This window comes from Protomyctophum bolini, assembly GCF_963924005.1.
Source record: "Protomyctophum bolini genome assembly, chromosome: 9".
Lineage (NCBI taxonomy): Eukaryota > Metazoa > Chordata > Actinopteri > Myctophiformes > Myctophidae > Protomyctophum > Protomyctophum bolini.
Window position 1 is genome coordinate 2,328,775 of NC_137870.1, and position 14,909 is coordinate 2,343,683.

The 14,909-nt window shown below is 41.5% G+C and overlaps 1 protein-coding gene across 1 annotated transcript in view; it reads left to right on the top strand.

Annotated features, from left to right (window-relative positions):
- Window positions 1-14,909, top strand: part of LOC308321026 (uncharacterized protein) — a 58,063-nt gene that overhangs the window by 9,483 nt on the left and 33,671 nt on the right. Inside the window, exons 5-15 of the mRNA XM_080771803.1 lie at window positions 1,009-1,053; window positions 1,677-1,730; window positions 2,582-2,623; window positions 3,616-3,697; window positions 4,251-4,286; window positions 5,262-5,426; window positions 7,346-7,429; window positions 8,994-9,089; window positions 10,858-10,928; window positions 13,723-13,911; window positions 14,568-14,736. Of these exons, the coding sequence (XP_080627929.1) occupies window positions 1,009-1,053; window positions 1,677-1,730; window positions 2,582-2,623; window positions 3,616-3,697; window positions 4,251-4,286; window positions 5,262-5,426; window positions 7,346-7,429; window positions 8,994-9,089; window positions 10,858-10,928; window positions 13,723-13,911; window positions 14,568-14,736 (1,033 nt within the window). The remainder of the gene's footprint in view (window positions 1-1,008; window positions 1,054-1,676; window positions 1,731-2,581; window positions 2,624-3,615; window positions 3,698-4,250; window positions 4,287-5,261; window positions 5,427-7,345; window positions 7,430-8,993; window positions 9,090-10,857; window positions 10,929-13,722; window positions 13,912-14,567; window positions 14,737-14,909) is intronic.

Sequence of the window (14,909 nt, forward strand, 5' to 3'; positions counted from 1 at the left end):
ATGTTTTTTTGTTTAATCACTTGGGGAAGGTCATTGGTTTTTCTTTCCGCTCAGATGCAGAGTCATGGTATATATAAAATACCATTGGTATTTTATATCAGGGCACATACATTTCCTCCAGGCGTAGTGCTACATACTGTACATTTCGATATGATCCAATTCCTACTCTCACTCTAGTCACACCACCAAGACATCCATGTAGCTACTCCAAATACTTTACCTTAAATGTCAACGAAGTCCACAATCGCAACACCAGAGGGCGTTCAACAAGCCACGCGCAACCCCCGATTCGGCTCAAACAAGGGATACGTTTGCTCCTATATGCCACTAAAATGTGGAACGCCCTACCAACAGCCGTTAAGAAATATGAATCCCTAGACTCCTACGCACCTACGGACGGCTGAATTTATAAACTGTAAACTGGCTGTATATAGGATGATTTCCTGTTTTTCATGGAAGTGTATATTTGGAAGTGCATATTATAAATGGAGGACCCTGATGTACACAAGTCTTAGTGCTTTTCCTGGATATATCCTTGCAGTAGTTTTTGTATTGACCTGTACTTTCTTTTGTACCCATTTCTACAAACTAAATGTTCAATCAATCAATCAATCAGCCCTGTCTGTCTGTATATCCTACAGATGGTTCCGATGGTCTGGAAAAATGTATTGATGGTTTGAAACAACTCTTTAAACCGGGTTTTACAGCCCGCACCAAATGTAACATGGAGGAATACGCACGCATGTTCAATTATGGTTACGCATTCCCAATCAAGGACACGCCTATTTGTGAACAGCGACATGAAAACATAATAGACATTATGCAACAGTATACAGTGCATTAGTAATGAAGCAACGTTAAAACAGAAAATGTACTTTCCTTTGTATACCTAATTTATTTTTGAGAGCAGAAACTAGTAAAGTAAGTTGCCCAACACATACTGCTCATTGTGTTGTTAACTTGTTACTGTACTTGTTATTGATTATGTTGTTGTTGATGTTATTTCAGGGTAAACAAGGGAAAGACGGCGTCCCCGGATTTTTTGGTCCATTGGTAAGCTACTGTAACAGCTACTGTAACAGCTACTGTAACAGCTACTGTACCATGTGCTCAGGGGACATGCTATAATTGCTATTACATAATATTGTTGTAAAACAGAAATGTGAATACAGTATTCAAAGCTGCATTTGTTTAGAAAATATGAAAATAACTGCTTCTCATACTCAGAGTGCATCTACCGTACTTTTAGTTGATTAGATCTTTTTTCTTTGAGTCAGTTTAACTATATATAAGCCTCGGAAACTCAGGGAGAGAAGAAAAAGGTCTGGGGCCGACTAAGCTATGATGGCTAAAACTATAAGACTAAATATATTGACAATATCGTCAACACATTAAAAGACTATGACTGCAACATAAATCTAAATCTGTTGCCCAAAACGACACAGGTGAAAGCACTTCACTACATATTAGACCTTGCCGTCAGAGAGGCTGGCAGGGACAGACGATAACGCACTGGGCTCTCCCGTTGGCATTCTGCGAGCCAGTGGCGACGTTTGAGAGTGAGAAGTGACCGCTGGACACACTATACACCCACACACTAGACGCATCCAAAGTCAGACACACTTCTTTTGACAGTTAATTCCTTCAGCCTAAAGTCGGCCTGGTCTGTGTTTCAGGGTGAAACGGGCGACCGTGGTGATCTGGGCCCGGAAGGAATCAAGGGATCTAAGGTTTGGGAATTTTCACCAACTTGGTCGTGTGTATAGAAATATTTTTGTATTGATTTTATTTATTTTCGTGTCCTTCTCACAATGTGCCCAACCCTCATGGGTTTATAAGACACCATTTCACAATTTCATTTACAGCATGTTTAAATTACATAATTCATGCATTTACAGTATGATTACATTACATAATTCATTATATTACAACTCAGATTTATACAGAGTACTCTGTCTTCTTTCCCAAGCTTGACAAATAAAATCTGCCACAACAAAAGTCCCTTTGGCAAAACATATCTCCATTTTTATATAGTCATTTAAATCTAGAAATACACTTACCTATACACATACCTACAGTATAATACACATACAATAATGCACTTTAGCATGAATGTCCCAATGTCAATTTTTTGGTAAACGATAGATAGATCGTTTATAGATTAAAAAATAAATAAACATCATATATATTGCCCAAACAATCGTAAAGACTGAAACCTACAGTATATGGGTGGAAAAAAACCCCTCCCTGTCCTTGATACCGAAATGAACAGATTAGGGAAACCTCTGAAGTCTAATCTGACCAAAGACCGGAAGCAAATGCTGATGTCCAATCTCCTAGGCCAGTGTGTTTAATGTGTGTGTGTGTGTGTGTGTGTGTGTGTGTGTGTGTGTGTGTGTGTGTGTGTGTGTGTGTGTGTGTGTGTGTGCGCGTGTGTGTGTGTGTGTGTGTGTGTGTGTGTGTGTGTGTCTCTGTGTGTCTGTGTATGTGTGTGTGTGTGTGTGTGTGTGTGTGTGTGTGTGTGTGTGTGTGTGTGTGTGTGTGTGTGTGCGCGTGTGCGTGTGCGCGTGTGTGTGCACAGGGGGAGAAAGGTGACCATGGTCTTAATGGGGAACCTGGAGAGGTGAGAAATATGATGATAATACTATTGTTGATTAATTTTGAGAAAGAAGAGGCCAGGCAGACAACAGACATCCATCCATTCAGTTCATGATGCATTACACGTTTCTAGACATATATAAAAGGAGGGCAGTGATTGTTGAATGTGACAGGGTGTGGCAACCACGTATAGCAATCATATTCTCAATGGAAAATCTACCAAGATTGAAACATCATGAAAGTGCTGTGGTTTTAGCGGGGCTGTGTTTCGCAGGCCGTTTCTAACGATGGTCCCTCCTGTGGATTTGTTCCTCTAACGATGTTCTAATCTACTGTGTGTATGGTGGTGGTTAAGAAACAGTTGTCTGTCTAAGATAGTTTAAATTTTGTCAAGAGCAGGGACTGTTTTTTTTAATATATATATATTTTTTTTATCCCATGATTTTGTAACCCATTTTTCACCCCTGTGTCAATCATCTAATGTGATCCTGGGCTCTACACACCCTCCGCCAACCTATAGTCCCCATATATGGGGGACAAGGGGAGACCAACCTAGTACCCATATATGGGGGACAAGGGGAGACCAACCTAGTACCCATATATGGGGGACAAGGGGAGAGCAACGGAATTTAACTCATGCTTCCTTCATGCCTGAGTGTCCAAGTTGCTCCTTTACACCTGACAGGTGGGAGTTTCCCTGGTTGGACGTAGCGCGTGGAAGGAACACGTTATTCCAACCAGTTCCTTTCCCCTCCATCAGGCGTCCCCCGGCTGGCCAGGGGGAGGCAGTTTAGAGACCAGGATTACTGCATGTTTTTTGTGAGGGTACCTACCCTAGGGGACACGGGGAGAACATGCAAACTCCACACGCAGGGACTGTTTTAACCAAACTATTGATTTTTATGTAATGTAATTTGTGTGTTTTGGGGTAACTTGTGTGGTTCTGAAACATGTGAAAGAGCATGCTCAACATTCTGCCCTGTACTAAAAACAAAGTCATGTTTTTTTAACCCACAGTTGATTAGGGTTAAAAACCCAGTGAAAGGGCAACAAGGTGTACCTGGACCCCATGGACCCTCCGGATACCCGGGAAAGCCAGGTAAACACTTCACACACCGTTTGTATTGTATTATAAGTATCGTATTATGTATTTCATCTAAGGAAGAAAGCCTGAAGAAAACATATTTTTTGAATGAGTCACAACCATCAACCCCCAGAATTATCTGTATTTGGCCTCCGACCTCCAAAAATAGCAGACCTACAAGCTCGTAGCGCGCTACTCGGTGGCGCGCTATGAGCTTGTAGATCTGCTTTTAGATCTGCTTGTAGATCTGCTTTTTCAATAGCTAAATGATAACATAATGTTTAAAACACCAAAAGGGGTTCCCGCCCCAAAATGGGTTAATGGATATTAATGTAATCCGTCAACTTTAATAATGGAACAGTGATGTACTATAGACCGTATATGTATTTAAACTGTACCAAAGTGTGAATTATTATGAAATGAAAAGTTATGTTTTGAGTGGTTTTACGATTGTGTTTGGGTTCAGATACTTTGTGATGATGTACCGTATATACAGTATTGTCATATTATGTTGATGTAATAATTATTACCTATCTATCATAGTAAATAGTCTTCTTTTCACATCCAGGGGTCATTGGGTTTCCTGGGATGAAGGGCGAGCCAGGTAAACGCTTACCTGTTTTTTGCTGTATCTCTCAGAGAAACATACTGTACACAGGAGTGCTAATAATAATAATAATAAAACTTTATTTGTATAGCACCTTTCATGACATGAAATGCAGCTCAAAGTGCTTTACAGAACAATGGAGAATAAAAGAAAAGCAAGGCAACGACATTAAAAAAAAGCAGTACTGCAATACAGTGAGGACATGAATAACAAAAAAATAAAAAATAAAAGATCAATTAAAAGCAATGTTGTAGAAGTGGGTCTTGAGCTGAGCTTTATAAATGTCTACAGAGGCTGCCTGACGAAGGTACAGTGGGAGCTTGTTCCATGCCGACGGCCCGTAGAAGCAAAAAGCTATCATTAGATTTTAGCATCAAGGCGGGCCTTGATGCCGTCGTATTAGTCGTTATGACTGTTTTTACACTAACACTACGATCTACAAGCTTAGTCTTAGTTTTCATCTAGTTTCCATTTAGTTTTTGTCAGTGGAAAAAGGTAGTCGACGGACATTCTTTGTCTTAGTTTTAGTCGACGAAAACAACACTGCTCTGAATTGGTTCAATATCAGTCGGGGTAAAATAACTGAACCAGTTCAACCCCAGTGGAAAAGGGGCCACAGAAAAGATGGAAACTATGTGTGCTATGTATGAACTGTACTGTATGTCTGTATGTACTGTATGTACTGAACTGAACTGCTACTGCTAATAATAATAATAATTGCGAATTTAGTGAGCCATTTACTACAGTATGTAACCCAGCAAAACATGTCTGTCTGTGTGTCATGCTGTGACACCACCCGCCCGCACACACACAGTAGAAAACTTAAAAAAAGAAAACTTGAAAAAGAACAGAAAATAAAAAAACCCTTTTTAAAGTACGTAATTTATTCTAATTGTTGTTATTGCAATGTACGAGCTGCGTTCACTTCCCGCGTCCTCCGCGCGTCTTACTCGTAATATGATGTGTGTTTAGGAGTGCCTATACCTGGAGCTACAGGTGAACTTGGGCCATCGGGTTTACCTGGAACCAAAGGAGACCGAGGAGACGCGGGTCCATTTATTATTGGACCTCCAGGCATCACTGGACCTCCAGGAGACGTGGGACCTGTGGGAGATCTGGGAGAACCTGGAATAATAGGTGGGTAAATGACCTGGAACACATGGAATTCACTCATTGTGCAGAATGTCATTTCATTTCACGTTGCAAGTTCAAAATGTGCACAAAATCTATTGAAAATAGCAGATCTACAAGCTACAAACAATGCGTCGCAACCAGGGGGGCAGTCAGACAGATATTTTGTGAAGCCACTAAGGAAATGAAAGTTGAAAGATGAAAAATGAACAGTTCGCCTGTTGTGGCGCTGTCATTGGGCCCAAAAAAAACCCCATAGCCCCATAGAAGTCCATGTATTTGGGCCCAACTTCACCTAGACTGTATTACCTTAATAATCATGGTCATGAATACTTTCTGCTTCCAGTCACTAGTTTAAAGTCTCATTTCTCATGTCATAATATTCTTTTTGGAAAATTATGGCCCCATTTATAAAAAAAAAAGACCATAAAGTCGTGCATGTTCTGAGGGGCGTGGCTACCGTTACAGTCTATGAACGGGATCCCCCACCCACTCGAGTCAAAATAAAAACCAACGGAGAAGAAGGGGGGAAGTCCCGCCTCGTTTTCTGGGCCAGCCAATGGGCTCAGCTGGGCCCAAACGGATCTAGAAAGATGGCGACTTCCATTGCAAGGACTGACAGGCTTCATGTTACGTTCATGTTAGACCCGGGTAACGCTTTGTCCATATTTTTTACAGTCTATTGATTGTAGCTTGGCTATTTTTTTGTAGATCGGCTATTTTCAAATGGCCGAAATGTATAGGATTTGAAGTGGTTAATGTATGTTTTTTAATCAAAATTAAAATCTCCAAAGTAACTAGTAACTAATGTTTTCAAGTAATTGTAGTGGAGTAGAAGTAAAAATGTTGGCTCTGAGATGTAGTGGTATTGGAAATTGGAAATTGGATTGTAGAAGTATTGGAAAATGGAAATACTCAAGTAAAGTACAAATACCTCAAAATTGTACTTAAGTACAGTACTTAAGTACTTAGTTACTTTCCACCACTGCACTTGTCATACATAAAGATGCAGCTCAAAGTGCTGTACAGTACAGGAATCCAGAATTAATAAAAAATAAAAATAAACAGATTGAAAAAACAGGGTGCAGTACTTAGTTTAATAATAATAATAATAATAATAAAACTTTATTTGTATAGCACCTTTCATGACATGAAATGCAGCTCAAAGTGCTTTACAGAACAATGGAGAATAAAAGAAAAGCAAGGCAACAACATTAAAAAACAAGCAGTAATGCAATACAGTGAGGACATGAATAACAAAAATAAAAAGCAATGTTGTAGAAGTGGGTCTTGAGCTGAGCTTTAAAAATGTCTACAGAGGCTTCCTGTCGAAAGTACAGTGGGAGCTTGTTCCATGCCGACGGCCCCTAGAAGCAAAAAGCTGCTTCCCCGTATTTTTTAGTTGCCATTTTTTTTGGCAAAGCGAGCAGGCCAGCAGTGGAAGACCTTAGGGGGCGGTTTGGGACATATTTAGGCAGGCAGTCATGTAGGTAGGAAGGTGCGAGACCATTGAGAGCTTTATAGACAAGTAAAATCATTTTAAAATCAATCCTAAAAACAACCGGAAGCCAGTGCAGTGATGCCAAAACTGGAGTAATATGTTCTCTCATCTTAGTTCTAGTTAAAACTCTGTTTAGACAGTATTTGGTTTAGACTAGTCATTGGGTTGGACCAGTCATTAGTCCTACAACTACAACCTATCTCAAACCCTCACCCTAAACCTAACCTCCCACGGGGCAGCACACCTAAACCTAATCTTAACCCATGTCAAAAAACACCGGAAAAGTGCTGAAAAATATAATCCGTGCAAATAGAGTTGTGACAAAGTTACAGTTGGAAAGACAGACAGACAGACAGACAGACAGACAGACAGACAGACAGACAGACATAATGTTGATTGTTTTTTTCTTCATTGTGATCAACAGAATCATTCTGGGGCCATCCAGGGCCTAAAGGTGTCCGTGGCCTTCCAGGGGTTCCAGGGAACCAAGGGAATTTTGGACCAAGAGGTACATTCTATGAACAATTATTATGAATACTACAATGGTACAGTATATGAAATTGTGGGCCAGCCTCGTACATCTTTATTCCCGGGCCCGTTCTCCTGCTGGGTCTGTGACGTCATGTGGGTCAATACATCATCATCGAGTAGCGAGCTGTACTCAAGCCCACGCTGTAAATGGGGCATTTACAGCGCCTTACATAGATGGAAGCCATTACATTCTAGCCTGGTTAATAAACCACACCGAATCAGCCGTTGGCAAAAAGAAAATTGCCTGCCGGCGGATTACGGTCTGGAGAGGCTCAATTGTACGCCCATTTCCTACACCAGAGAAATGGGGCGGCCAATCGGGACACGGTATGCAATATATTTGATACAGTGACTTTCAATGCTTGAGACCTTTGACTGACAGTAGCTCTGACCAATTGCGTCAAAGAGAAAATGTTTCAACCCGCCGCCCTGGAAATGAAATCCAAGCTGAGCCTCCCCAGACTAATATCCCGCGGTCCGTGCGATATTAGTCTGGTTTATTAACCAGGCTAATTACATTCACCCATTCACACGCCCCCCATATGGATGAATGGACCATGGTAAAGCGCTTTGAGCACCTGGAAAAGCGCTATAAAAATGCAATCCATTATAAACCGATGACGGAGGAAACCATGCAGGGCACCGACCTGCACAACGGGAGCAATTAGGGGTTCAATGCAGTGTCTTTGCTCAAGGACACTTTGACACTAACTCTGGGGGAGCCCACAGGGATCGAACTGACAACCTTGTGGTTGCTATCCGGCCACTCTGCAACCAATGCCCACAGGTTCATGAATCTAATTATTTTTTACTTTTCTACCAATGTATTTAATTTACTTTTTAAGGGGATGCTGTTACGTCATGTCGCAGCCAAGTCTATGGAATTTTTACGATGATGTAGTGGGTGACCCTCAAAGTTCACGACCCGGGACCATTTTGCCTTCAAAATAAGGCTATGCATACCCATATTTTGAAGGCGTGCGTGTGAGTCAATTTAACAAAGGTGCAGACGATCAGAAATCAGCAGAGAGTGAGCAACGTTTGCCGGTCCCAGACTTTGTTTTTTTCTCCCTGGAAATAAAAACGTCTGGGTTTCCGAGGCTACTTTAGTTATGCCTTGAATAAAGCTTGTTTTGGACAAAATAAGCTATCTGGGAAAATGTGTTTACATGTAGAGAGAGCGAGGTGGACTTCTTCATTTCCAGTTTTATCGGTTTCATTGCAACCTAGTATCATTCATACGTAATCTTATTTTTCATGATTGGCACTATTTGTAGACCTCAGAGATTGAGAGATGTTGTCAATACGTAGAATATGACTGTGTCGTCTGTGGAAGAAGTCAAGACGTTTTGGGGGAATCTTTAATTCCCCCAAAACTTATATTTGTTTCCTTGTAAAAATTAATTGTAATTTGTGGATTCAAATAAAGTGTGTGTGTGTGTGTGTGTGTGTGTGTGTGTGTGTGTGTGTGTGTGTGCGTGCGTGTGCGTGTGCGTGTGCGTGCGCGTGCGTGCGTGCGTGTGCGTGTGTGCGTGTGTCAGGTGAAAAGGGAGATGTGTGCGTGTTGTGCACTCGGACTATCACAGATCCAGGACCACCAGGAGCCTCTGGAGAGCCCGGCCAGCCTGGAGAGTCAGGTGCTGACACAAAACATGACGATATATACAATTTAAAATCAGTTGGAGTGCAAGGTCAGAGTAAATAACCATAGTCAACAAACATTGCGGTACATTAAAGAAACAATGGTTCTTTCATGGCATAAATATACCATGAACGGTATCTGCTGCTATGCTCACCCATGTTGTATATACAGTATTATCTCAGGTACCATGTAAATATGTGACCACATTTGACTGAGGGACTGCCTTTGGATTTGTTTTAATTTTCGGGTTTTTTTTTCATGTCATTTGAAAACAGGGAATCATTCAAATTGATATATTGGTTGTTCAGTTTGACCCACCAGTTTTGGAGATATATATGGCTGTTAGAATAATGTCTTGCAGCGAGTTGAGAAAACAGGCTTGGAAGGTTCACTTCTGTGGTCTCTAACATTACACCTATAGCTACAGTAGCTACATGTTTAAGCATTTATTTCATATTTACATTTCAGCTCTGACATGCTCCCGTATGTGAAGAGTCTTCTATGGTCAGTATTATTTTCTATGGAAAATAATACTGACTTATTTACTTCTGTAAACCTGTGATGTCACAATATAGCTGATTCTGACAATATTATAGAGAACCTCTTTTAGTTAGTTGTATAGTATCATCATGTCTAAACCATAGAGTTTAGCCACCTATCCATTTCAATAAAAGTTGCTCACAAGCGCATGAAGTACCTGTACAAGGTCAAGGTAAACTTTATTGTGCACAAGGGAAATTTGTCTTGGGCTTTCACCCCAGCTGCAGCCACATATAAAACATCAATGACAACACAAATACATTACAGAGGAAGACACAACATTACACCATATAGCACACATGATGGGGATAATCTAGCCTCACGTAGTTACTGCTGTTTCAGAGCCTCGTTCAGCATCTTAGTTGATGCTGATACAAACCATTTTTTAAATCTAATGTACTTCCATTCCAGTACAAATTAGAGCAGGAGTGGTTTCAGACGATAGACAACATCAGATTTAATTAGCCTCCAGGGCTTCTTCAACCATCCTTCACGTTTTTTCTGGGGGCTCTCTAGACTCTTAACCCATTAACCCACTCTTAACTCTTAACCCAGTTTGAAAATGACAGTTTTCTGAAAAAGCTATGTTTCTGGGTCAGTCGTTCTTCGATGTTTCAAAAATAGCAGACCTAGGTGGAGTGCCGTGATTTTTATATAAGGAGGTATAATCTTTTCAAAAAAGTGTACAGTATTTGTTCAAATGTTGTTTTTATGTGGACACGCCCACCAGTTCATTAAGTATGCCTGGTTTGCCTGGTGGGTGGTGATGGGTGGTGATCCACCTGAACTGAAGCCACACCCACAGCTGTAGTTGTATGATAAAGGGGGAGGGGTTAGGGGAGGGGCAAATAATGTGATGTCACTATTACTGTTTATTTCATTGGCCCGTTTGACTGTCAAGGGTTCAGCCTCCAGGAAGAAACCCTAAATACAAAGTTAATACACCATTGCACATAAAAACGACTCCCCAGGTGTCTAATGAAGTACTGTCACCTCATAGACACATGGAAAAACTGGAAAAAATACAAAGATTGTGGCACTCCATCTTTAAACTCTCTGCTGTCTTTCTCCAGGTCCATTTGGTGTCCCAGGGAGCAGAGGTGACCAAGGAGTCAAAGGCCTTTAAACTTTCTGCTGTTTTTCTCCAGGTCCATTTGGTGTCCCAGGGAGCAGAGGTGACCAAGGAGTCAAAGGCCTTTAAACTCTCTGCTGTCTTTCTCCAGGTCCATTTGGTGTCCCAGGGAGCAGAGGTGACCAAGGAGTCAAAGGCCTTTCAGGACCATCTGGTCCACAGGTATAGTTTTCTACAAATCCAAAAAGGTAGTCAGAAAAAGGAGATTTCATGAGACAAGATACAACCGTCGTGGTAGCTCTATTACAAACTCAACAAGCTACAATATAGGTAGGTCACTGCTTGAGTCTGCTTTCAGCCAGTGTTGATTTCGTCGACTAAAACTAAGACGAAAAATGTCCGTCGACTGCCTTTTTTTCACTGACGAAAACTAAATGGAAACGAAATTAAAACGAAGCTACGGTGACTAAAACTAAGACTAAATATACTGACAATTACGTCAACAAATACAAACTAGACTAAAATGTTAGGAAGGGACTAATGGACAAGAGATCCAGTATAAGTCATTTTACAATTAGTTGCATGCTGAAAATAGACAGTCTAGCGCGACGCGTTGTGAGCTTGTAGATTGCCTATTTTGTAACGGCATCAAGGATCGCCAAAATACATTTAGTCGACTATAATCTTATGATATTTAGGTCACATCCCCACCTAATACTTCGGTAGACTCGATGCGAATGGGCGGAGAAATTGGCATTCTTGCATATTTACCGTAATTTGCTGCGGTTTGCCATCACACTGTCATCCGCAGCAATTGGAAACGCAGCAGGGGGGACCTTTATCAATGTGTCCCATTCATAAACTAGCCTACACAGTGAAATCTATGGTGTGATTATTGAAATTATGCTCATGACGTGCATGTGTCGTGCCGTCTGGGACTGATAGGCATTAGGATTCACACCTGCCAAACAAACTTTCTGAAAATGCGCAGCAGGATTCGTTTTAATCGCAGCAAAGCTCTCAGGTGTGAATGTCACCTTAGTCGACTAAAACTAGACTACCGGTAACACTAAAACATTCCATGTGACTAAAACTAAATGAAAATGTGCTGCCAAAAACAACAATACTACCTGTAGTTGTGGTGTGTCATTACTGCATTTATTTGACACAGTCTTTATCGCTCGTTATTGTGATTGTCTGGGTCTGCCTGTAAACTCTCCAACCTCTTGCATTCATATAGTGGTATTATTCACCTGGACACCTGTAGCATGACTTCACTTCCTTTTACATTATCTTAGGTCTTTAGCCTACCTTATGGCATAATAGTGTCCTATTATTATAGTCTGGCATTGTCTTAGAGTTATGTATGAATAGAGAAGACACCAGAGTTCTCCTCCCATCCACTTGCATTGAGTTGCTCAAAAGCGCATGAGGCGATTTCACTCCTCCTTCCGTGTAGGAACAGAGTGCATTCTGGGATGGATTTGCCTCAAACACATGAACGTGCTGCCGTTGACTATCATTGTGCCGCTTGTCACAAACACATGAACGTGCGCAATGATAGTCAACGGAGCAGCGCTGGCTCGAGCTGCAATGACAAATTGGGCCACTATGTCCATTTGGCCTCAGGGTTTCCTCTGGGTGCCGTCTCTATTCATACTGTATATACTCTAAGGCAGGGGTGCCCATTACGTCGATCGCGGTCGACCACTCGATCGCAAGCGCTCCGCAAGTAGACCGCATGGCAAAAAAAAAACAAAAAAACAACAATCCTCGCCTCGGGCAGGCGGCGGCGCGGCGGCGGCGGCTTTAAAACCCCCCACAATGCAGTGCCTTGTTTTCAAGTGTGGGGAACGTCGGGTCTGTTATGTTGTTAAACAAACACATTAAAAGGATATCTATCCATCATTGTTCATATAGGAATATGCGCGCGGCAAAGAAGCCTAAAACATATCACTTCCATGCAGAGTGGGAAGAAGATTATTTTTTCACGATGTCACATTCCAAGTCCAACTGCGTTTGCCTTTACTCGAGCCCATCGCTACATTCATGTGCTTCCCATTCAGAAGCTGATGTTGATTCCATTGCCTCGAAAATAGCAACACTTTTTAACATGAACTCTTCTGCGTTGGAGAATGAGGTCATGGCGCTGCAGGCTGACATACAGTTAAAGTTGCGTGCCCGCGATGGAGAGTTTTGGAAATTACTCGTGGAGGAAAAGTATCCAAACATCAGGACTTGTGCAGCCTCGCTCACAGCGTTATTTGGCTCCACATACCGTATTTATGTGAATCAGCGTTTTCCCACATGAAGATAATTAAGTCCAAATATCGTTCCACGTTGACGGACGATCATTTGGAGGCCTGTTAGACTAGCTGTCAGCAGTGACTGTCCGGATTACGCAGCGCTGACGGACTCCATTCAGTGCAAGGCTGCAAGCAGTCATCTGATTAAAGGGATAGTTCAGATTTTTTTAACTTAAATTGTATGAAATACTTTCCATTAATATAGTGGTTTCAACTGTATTAATTGATTACCAGAGTCCTGTGGTGGGAGTTCTGCTCTGGTTGAGTTGAGTGGTGCATTATTCCTTCATGTGATTGTGTATGCTTTTTATGTGTTATACTTTTAATATTTGTAACATTTTATGAGCAATATATTACAAATTTAAATTGATTGACGTTATTACAAAGAGTAACTTTAACAAAAAATCTCTTCTTTGCAATGTGGGGTAACTGAAAAGGTAAATAAATAGAATTGAATTTGAAACAGTCCAAATGCCTTAATGTTATTTATTTTGAGTATTTTAAGCAATGGGATAATATTTTTTGGGTTGGTAGATCACCTTGAGCTGGCAATTTTAAAAGTAGACCTCAAGTCAAAAAAGTGTGGGCACCCCTGCTCTAAGGGCATTGTCTGTCTGCCTTGTCTTTTTATCTGCCTGTACATGTCTGTCTTTGTGCTCTTTGTCTGTCTTGTCTTCTCTCTCTCTCTCTCTCTCTCTCTCTCTGTATAGGGGTCCTTTGGTTTCCCAGGTGTAATTGGGGCCCCGGGGCCTAAAGGAGAGCAGGGTTTCATGGAGGCGGGGGGGGAGAAGGGGGGGACGGGTGCCCCAGGAGCCCCCGGAGAGGCTGGCATCGACGGGACTAACGGCACCCCTGGACTCCCTGGACTGAAAGGCATTCTTGGATTGAAGGGTAATCCTGTGAGTGACAGCAGAGGACATTTAAGCCTGATTTATACCTATGCTATTATTTATACTGTCGCACACAAAACAATAGCCAATATACCAGTGGTGTGAAGTACATTTAGGCTACTTAATACATTTAGGCCTGACGTCAAAATAAATATTATAAAAATGTCTTCTAAATCCTGTCAGTTTTCTGAAATACCTCATGTTTCTGTATCAGTGGTGCTCAATATTTCATGTCAAGGACCCCTTGACAGAATCATATGTAATTGGCCACCGACCACCATCTGAAAATATGTAGTTCCAGGGACCCCCGCCCAGTAGCAGAGATTTGAGTTAAAAACATTCACGCTGAAAGAATATGTATTATATTTGCACCACATTTTCACGATTTTTCAAAGAATAGCAGACCTACAAGCTTGCAGCTCGGTGCCGTCCTATGAGCTTGTAGGTCGTAGGACAACCTTAAATGTATTATTATTATTATTATTATTATTACGTTTTTCCACCACTGCAAACTACACACACAGTGATCTCCTAGCTTGGCTATATTTGGTGCGCAACCAAAGCATACCTCAGGCTTCACCCATAAATCGATTGGACATTTCGTTTATGTAATGTTTTTGTTTTTTACTGTGTGATTTGTTGTTTCTGATGGGTGTTGCTTGCAGGGGCCTCCGGGGCCAAAGGGGGACGGGGGTCCGAGTGGCATCGATGGACCCAGAGGTCTTCCAGGGCAGGCTGGGCCACCGGGACCACCTGGCATCGGACCGTCGGGAACGCCGGGACCGAAGGGTAGCCTCGGCGTGCCGGGGCTCTGGGGCAGGTCCGGAGACCCAGGTAATATATAATATATATTAATTATATGATTTCATTATTATAATTGTGTGTACATTGTAGAATTTATTTACTTGACTGTAAAAAAAAAAGTAAACAAACTAGATTAATTAAATTCAGTAACATAAAAGAGCTTCCGATACGTATTTCCACATCATACTAATAATGCAGCCATT